The sequence below is a fragment of the Fukomys damarensis genome, unplaced genomic scaffold (assembly GCF_012274545.1).
Source record: "Fukomys damarensis isolate Sample0158 unplaced genomic scaffold, DMR_v1.0_HiC HiC_scaffold_23, whole genome shotgun sequence".
Taxonomy (NCBI): Eukaryota; Metazoa; Chordata; class Mammalia; order Rodentia; family Bathyergidae; genus Fukomys; species Fukomys damarensis.
Window position 1 is genome coordinate 17,792,866 of NW_022900935.1, and position 8,467 is coordinate 17,801,332.

General features: G+C 46.7%; 1 protein-coding gene across 7 annotated transcripts in view; it reads right to left on the bottom strand.

Moving 5' to 3' along the window:
* Window positions 1-2,762: 2,762 nt before the first annotated feature.
* The window catches only part of Epb41 (erythrocyte membrane protein band 4.1), a 166,858-nt gene continuing 161,153 nt past the window's right edge, over window positions 2,763-8,467 (bottom strand). For all 7 annotated transcript variants that reach the window (XM_033767744.1, XM_010632055.2, XM_010632034.2 and 4 more), the window contains 3 exons: window positions 7,098-7,178; window positions 5,226-5,330; window positions 2,763-4,385 (listed from right to left, as the gene is read on the bottom strand). In XM_033767744.1, coding sequence (XP_033623635.1) covers window positions 5,232-5,330; window positions 7,098-7,178 — 180 coding nt within the window. In that variant the 3' untranslated portion in view covers window positions 2,763-4,385; window positions 5,226-5,231. The remainder of the gene's footprint in view (window positions 4,386-5,225; window positions 5,331-7,097; window positions 7,179-8,467) is intronic.

Sequence of the window (8,467 nt, forward strand, 5' to 3'; positions counted from 1 at the left end):
CCGAGACTTGGAGACCCGACTGCTCCGCCAGGGGGTGCTACGGGCTCAGGCTCTGCGGCCCCCCGACGGCCCCAGCTGGGACTGCGCCCTTCTTCCCAGCCCTGGCCCCAGGACTCCCAGAGCCATAGGCTGTGCAGAGCCGGAAAGTTGGGACCTGGCCCAGTGTCGGGGCACCTCACCCGTTCCGTCGGTGCGGAGTCTGCGTTCAGAGCCTGCTAATCTTCGTTTGGGGTTACCTGCCCTGCTCAACAGCTACCCACTGAAGGGCCCAGGGCTGGCCCCACCCTGGGGTCCTCGAAGCCAGACTGGCCACATGATCATCACAGTGCAGCCCTCCGGCTCCTACATTGAACATTCCAAGTCTCTGGACCTGGGCCTTGGGGAGCTCCTCCTGGGGGCCCCAGCGGCTCAAGACTGTGCTCACCGCAGCTGGCCACGACTGGATCGCCTCAGTCTGGGCGGGTATGCCAAACTGAGGGGAGGGGGGGACTTGGGGGCCCGGGTCTAAGAAACAGGAGGGCAACCTATGGGGCTACACCATGGACCGTAGTAACAGGAGCAGAGGACCCAGAGTCCTAATGTCTGCGAGCTGCTTCAGTCACATCCCTGGCTGGGATGGATGCTCTGAGCACAGCAGCTGCTAAGGCATCCTGACCTGCATGTGGGCAGAGAAGCCAGCTGCACTTGTGCACGCCGTGAGCCAGAGAGGGAATATTGTAACATGGCCAGTGGAGATCAACATGACTCCGTATGTGGCCTTAGCCCTAGACAGGCACCTGGAGGGAGGGGCTGGAGGCTCAAGCCAAGGTGGCTGGAAGATGAACCTGGTGTGTTGACAAAGTGGTGGGCAAGGACCTCCTAATACTTGGAAGGTAGGTTGGGATGTTCTAGGCCGGGACAGGCTCCATCCACGGTGGCGCTGGTGATGGTGTCTAGACCTTTGGGAAGAAAGATGGGCAATGGGGTGGAATTGAACCCCTCCTCTGCCCTCTGGGACAGGGCCCAAGTCCTGAACTCCCACCACTCACACCCTCCAGGGCTGACTACTGCCAACGCCTTCATACCGGGTCTGGCCCCTCCCCAGACAGGTCTGAGAGGTCCTTTCTAACTTCATGGCCTGTGCTGCAAAATCTCCCTCGGACTGTCAAATCCCTTTCTACAACAGTGAATCTGCGTTTTTGGCCAACGTGGATAGCTTTCTTGAGAAAATGGTTCAATTTAGGTTTCCCCCACCCGGCTTTAATTTTCCCCAAGTTGCTGGTAGAAGACAAATTTAAAAGTGAATCAGTCCTCACAGACTCGTTTTTTTTTTTCCTTAAGTTTATTGGAAAATGCAATACAAGAAGCCAAGGTCAAACACATATCTAAGCACTACAACCACTTCTCTTACTACAAAAGGCCAAAACAGCAGACCTAATTATTGCCTATTTAATTTAAGGATTTTACCAATTTGATTCTGCTGCTATAGTTCCTATTTTGTTGAGAAATGTAAACTACTTTGTATGATTCATAATTTGTAAAAAATTTACAAAGCTCCTTCATTTTTATCATCAAAATAATACATTTGAGAGATTTGTAAAAATCAGCAGCCTGGGGGCTGAGATCCTGGGCAGAGATTTCCTGTAAGTACCCAGGGGTGCTGGTCAGGCCATAGCTCTGGCTCCCTTTCCCAAGGCGATGGTGGGCTTTTCACCCCCGCTGCCGTGTCCCCCAGAATACAGCAGTGGCCTGGAGGAGGTGTGAGGTGCCTGACAGTCCTGCATTTAGGTTCCCAGAGCCCTTGGCTTATGAATGTAGGTCTTGCTTTGTGGGCGGGTGGCAGAGATCTCATGTGGTTTGAAGGAAATTTTTATTTCTAAAGTAAAAATAAAATTGCAGTGAGAGTTGTTACTGTGGTGTGTCTGAGTCACTTTAAGAAAACTATAGCCAAGTCTCTGACCCCGGAAATATATCCCCCGCTTCACCATTTCTACCTGGACAGAGCCTGTTTTTCTTCATACACACACACATATACACAACTGCAGAAAGAAAAAAATAAAATCAAAACAATTGCCAAATCTCAAGCTCTGTTGCCAGAGAGAGAGGAAGGGGGAAGAGGCTTGGAAGGAAATTAGAGTTCTAGCCCAACTGCAGACAAAGGAGGTGGAAAGAAGGGTGAGCTGGTGGCAGAGCTGGTGGCAGAGCTGGGGAAGCTTTATGCCTGCAGATCTGGGTCCTGTGCTATGAGAGCTCTGACACAGATCCAGAGAGCAGAGTCCTCAGGGTTCTAAATAGACATGGTGTCTGTCCTCTTCCTTTCCCAACCCCTTTATCCTATGGGTTCAGCTTTGTGAACTGTAGTTCAGTTAGCAGGACTGCTGGCCTCAGGAAGCAAGCTCCATTATGTGCTTGTTGGATGGGACATGGTTTGTTTTGTTTTGTTTTCCTGTACCAGAGATCAAACTTAGGACCTTGCACTTGCAAGGCAGGTGCAACACCGCTGAGCTACATCCCCTTGTAGGACCTAGTTTTTTGTTTTGTTTTTTTCTTGTGGTACTGGGTATCAAACTCAGGACCTTGGACTTTCAAGGCAGGTGCGGTGCCACTGAGCTAAATCCCCAGCCCCCTAAAGTTTTAATGTCCACCACTCCTGCCAATATTGCCCTGGCCAGGGCCCCATCCTGATAGCCCATCACTTCAGATCCTGTGCCACAGCCTGTAAGTTTCTTCCTGAGATAGGACAACCTGCTTTCCTCCCCAAGCCTGTGGTAGATTCCAATGGTGCTCTCCTGCCCCTCCAGAGAGAGGGCTCCCTGGTTAAGTCTCACATGAGAACTAAAGAAAAATGAACACACTTGAAATCAGTTCAAACCAGCTGAGTTTGTCTAAAATCTCAGCTAGCAGAGACCCTGCACGGCTGGCTTTTAGACTTCTCATGCTCACTGCCCTTCAGCCCCCAGCAATCGCTGTCAGTGACCTACTGTTTAATCCATGAAGTTCATTTCTCGCCTCGAATTAGGATTCTAAGACGCTTCCAGGCAGATCGTTTGTAGGAAGCAAGTTGGAAGATTAGAGAACTCCTATTGCATAAAAAAGGCCTCCAAATCCCTACCATGAATTGGGGACATGAGGCCTCATTTTCAAAACCAAGAAAACAAACAAACAAACAAACAAAAACTAAACTAAATCCAAAACCCAACACAGAATCAAGACTAAAGAACCCAGCAAGCACAAGGTCCAGAGTTCAATTTCTGGAACAACAACAACAAAAAAAAACAGCGGACCTCAGGTGGTGAATGGGAATGGGCAGACCAGGGGCCTTCGCACAGTGTCCTGTGGGAAAGGTGGCTCCTAAGCCCGTAACACCCTTGCTCCAGGAGGGTGTCCTCAGGCAGGTGCCCTGCAGAGAAAAAAGGTCAAAGAACACAACCTTTCTGAGCCATTTCCGTTACCATGCCAGAAGAGAAAGAGGCACAGCCACAGAGAAAAATTCCCGTGTGAAGTACACATTCCCAAAACAAGAAGACCTTATTTTAAACCTCATTAACTTTCCTTCCCCGGACCACCATTAAAATGTTTCATTAGAACTTTGGGCCAAAAGTGCTTATTTTTCCGTGAGTTTTGGTCTCCTGAGATGGGAGCTTGGGGAAGCATGGCAGAGTCACTGCTTCTGATGAGGTAAAAGGGCAGAGGGGGAGATAAAGGCCACAGATACGTTCAAACATTCACAGTATCAGATATATCTGAAGCAACTTCTGTCTGACCTAAAGAAGCTCCAAAACAGAAAGAGCAGGTTGGGGGGCGGGGGTAAAACGATACTACATTCTCAGCAGAGGTCTCAGCTTCACCAAAAACAGCCTGGCAAAAGGACAGGACATTTTTTTCTGAGAGCTGCAGATCAGGGCAGTCACCTGCCTGACATTCTAGCAAAATCATATCATTGGTTCTGCAAAAGCTGGGTCATGAAGTTTCTGTTGTCATCCAAAGAGTGCAAGACTAGGGGAGGAGCACATGCCCCATGGTGCTGATTTTGGCCTCCAACACAATTGACAGAATCTCTGGAGGATCCCGCAGAATTCTGTGGACCCCGTCCATATCTAGGTTGGAAATAAGTGGGGAGAGGGTAGGTTGAAGGGGTTACAAACTACCCCATAAAAAAACCCCGTCCATAGAGTGAGAAGCTGAACAATTTCTGGTATCACAATATAGAAAAAGGTCTTCAAAAGGATCAGTGATATCTAGAAGAATCTCTTGTTATAAACTCCAAATAGAAAATGAAATTAATTTTCTGGTGGTTTAGGATAACTTGCAAGTCTGAAGACTGACTATTGCAGGTTGACTTCCCAATCATTTTGCTGGTTTCTTTTGGACAGGAGAAGGGCAGGGAGTTGGGGGTACGATAGTTCCTAGAGGGAAGAAAGAAGCACATTTTTATTTATTTATTTATTGGTATGGTTTTTTCTTTTTTTTGAGACAGGGTCTCACTATGTGGTTGAGACTGACCTGGAACTCACTATGTAGCCCAGGCTGGTCTCGAACTCACAGCGATCCTCCTGCCTCAGCCTCCCAAGTACTGGGATTACAGGAGTGCGCCACCACGCCCGGCTATAAGAAGCACATTTTTAAATCCTGCAAAAAAAGCGAGTTTCCCAGCCCCACTGCCAAGTTCCTGTGGTCACATGACGATCAGGACCTGAGCCCCGTACACATCCCACCTGATGATGGGTGGCTACTTCAAGACCTTTGTAAACTTACTTTGGGCATGAATCTAGCTGGATCCCTGTTCCCAGAGAGCAGCTTTCCTGCTTCCAAATTTTTAGTCTGGTCCAGAGCTTCAGCCATTCCTTTATCTGAGCCCTATCCTGCCTGGTCTAGCTCTGTGGTTTCATTCTCCTCTGGCCCGCCCTGGTTCAGGCTTAGATATACCTGTGACTCAGAGAGCAGAACCAAGGCATGGTGAGGTGAAGGAGGGATAAATGGGTTCAGGCAGTGAGCAGGGTTTTAAATGCAAGTCTGGGGAACCTACCCAATATTGCTAGTACTGTTAAAAGCAGGAGAACACAAATCACCTGGCTGTTTTGGTTGGGGCCAAACACTATTTAAAAATCATCTCTACTTCTATTTTATCACATGCCAGTGTAAACATCTCTTTGGATTGATGGGCTCCCTGAGTGTCCACAGGCCCTGCCAGAACTCTCTCAGGCTAGCACAATGGTGTCCTCACCCCAACCTGGAACACTCCTTACCTGAGCTCATTCCTCAGAGATCTCAGTCTCCTGATGGACGACCACCTTGGTCACTGACATGTCTGGGTGCTGTTCCTTTGCCTCCTTGATGGCTTGCACGAGGACCTATGAAATACAAGGACAATTCCCTCAGACAAAAAGCAGCCAGGTAGGTGAAGAAGGGCCAGAATCGGGGCCATCACTTCTTGATGATGTTAGTCTAGGCCAGCCTGGTGATTACCTTGTCCCCTCCTCCTGCAGAGGGAGGCCCCAGTCACAGAAGACATGGAAGGCCAGAGCTGTCAGGGAGTCAAGATGACAGCTATATCCACCTGGGTGGGTCTGAGAGGATTCACTCAAGCAGTGACTCTGGAGGACAGACTGTATTCAACACAAGGAAACCAGGAAGTTCAGGAAAAGAGAGGAAAGCAAAGAAGTGTGCTACAAAAAGGAAGCGATGAGCCGGGGTTGGTGGTGCATCCCTGTAATCCCAGCACTCAGGAGGCTATGACAAGAGGATCACCTCTAGTTTGAGGCCGGCCTGGGCTACACAATAAGTTCAAGGTCAGCTTGAACTACATAGCAAGATGAAAAAAAAAAAAAACCAAGAGCTATCAAGTATGCTTGTTCTTTTGTTTCAAAACCTTGAAAGAAACCTCTGATTATTCTCTATTTTACAGATGGTCAAACTACAGCTCTGAAGCAATATAAGTGCTTAGGGGTACATACTAGAAGTCAGAGTTAGGGTTCAGCCCAGTTCTGTCTCACTACAAAGCACACCTTCCACCTCACTGCTCTAAGTGCAGACTGGGTACAAAGTAGGGGCTCAGATCACACCCAAACTCAGGCTGGTAATGCGGCAGGGTGCACTGAGCTGGGCAAACAGACTGCATGGCCTCTCCTTGGGCATGTTTCTGGGACCTTGGACCTAGCATTCTCGGTCACAAGTCTCAACCCCGCAGTTCAAGGGAACTGCCAGTGCTGCAACTCAATTTTCTCTTTTTAAAGACACTCAGCATATCAGCACAAAGGCTACAGAGTTATTGCTCTAGCAATCCTGTCAGTGATTCCAGAAGCATTTGCATGCAGTCTCTTCCACCCCCTCTCCTCTGCAGCCTTACTGTTCTAACCTCCCCCAACAGAGAATCGGGAACATTAATCCTGACCTTATTATTTGCTAATTGCTTATAGCACACAATTAGCACCTAATTAACATAAAAACATAGAAATTTAGAACCCAGAGAGGCCCAGAAATTATCTAGCTCAATCCACTCTCTTTTAGGAGAGGAAAGATATCAGAGGTAAAGTGGTTTGCCCAAGGTTACACAAGTTAGTGTTGGATCTAGGGCAGAAACCAAGCTGCAAGTCTCCTGGTGTCTTGTCCATCACCTGGACAGCCCCTTGTTGCCTTCTCTGTGACTGCAGTGCTGTGGGGTAGGGACCAGGCTTCCTTTTGATTTCAGTATCATATAACACAGGTGCAGGGCCGGTTCCTCCTGAGCAAAAGCAGCTCCATTTACCAGGAGCCCACCTTTTGCCTGTCTTGCATCTCACTTGACAGGCACAAAAACCTTGCGACAAGGACACTATAATCCACAGTTTCAAGATGAGGAAACAGAGTCCCAAGAGTTGAGAGCTACAACACGATAATGAGCAAGTCGTTGAGCCCGAGCCCATGTTCTTTCAACTGCACTTCCTGGCTTTCCCACCTGCAGCTCCTGTCCCAAAGGCCTTCACAGTTTGGTTCCCTTTGTTTTTCTTCTGAAGAGATAGAGTAGCCAAAGAAATTTTTTGGAAATGAAGATGGTAGAGGTATCCTCTGGTGGGGGTGGTCCACTCCTGTGTCCGCCAAGTGTCCCAGTGCCATGCTCAGAATCTCTTTGGCATTCTTACCTGATCATGGTCAATATCAGCATCTCCTGTAATCACAATTCTCTTTTCAATCCGGGTCTCTGAAATCCCACCTTTTACAGTCTGTAAACAAAGTGAGGTAATCAGATGAGATCAGCAATGTAACAAGCAGGAAAAACAAAACAAAACAACACAGACTAGTTTGAAAGCTCCATTCATTTCAGTCGACTGCTGGTGCTGCCCAGGACAGCTTTATACCAACCTGTCCCAAAGCCTGGTAGGACTTCCAAAATGTGCACACCTGTGCTCTCCTGTGTTGCTAATATTTTTTAATTAGCTGAACACAAAGACATAGTTCTGTACTTATTTACATTTTTTCTTCCCAAACACCACAGACATCTCAGCAGGTAAACAAAACAAGTGGTTCTCTTTCTTAATATATCTATCTATCTATCTATCTATCTATCTATCTATCTATCTATCTATATATTTTTTTTAACCAGGGATTGAACTAAGGACTTTGAACTCGTGAGGCAGGCAGCAGAACCACTGAGCTAAATCCTGGGCCCTTCTTCATATATTTTTAATTTTTTAGGGCATACCAAGGATCAAACTCAGGACCTTGCACTTTAAGGCAGATGCTGTGTCACTGAGCTAAATCCCAAGCCCTTTATTTATTCTTTTTAGGAAGAAAAAGAATCAGAAGACTATAAACAAAAGTGTCACATAACTCAAAACTGGGATCTTTTATTTTAAAGCATTTTCATATTATTCATGTCAAAAGACCCTCACAGAATCTGAAAGTGGATAGGTTTCCATGACAAATGAGGAAAACCAAGCTCTAGGCAAATCAAACAACTGGCTTGCAGTCATCTGTGTATTTACGACACAGCTAGGTCAAGAACCTAAATTTCTGACTTGTAAGAAAATGCATTTTCCTCTAGTGCTGCAGCAAACATGGCTGCCTCTGGTTCTCTGAGGGGAATTTTGCTTTTAGGTATTTTGTCCCATTGTTTCCTATAAACTATATTCTTTACTTTTGTTTTTAATACTGGGGATTAAACCCAGAGCCTTGTCATGCTAAGCCAGTGCTTTACCATTGAGTTACATCCCTAGCCTTTAAACTATATTCTAATAATTCCAATATTAGCATCCAAACTATAATTCCTAGCTTTGATCTTGGACATAACATACAAATTTTTTGTCAGGCCTGGAATTCTTATTTTTTAATTAGAAAGTATACTTTTGTCATAATAAGAACAACACCTTCCCTTAGGCTGAGTTTTTTCTTCTTTCTCTTTTTGTGATGCTGGGAATCAAATCCAGGGCTTTGTGCCTGCTAGGCAAGTGCTCTACTACTGAGCTACATTCCAGCCCTAGTGGACTTTTTTTTTTTTTTTTTTTTTTTTTTT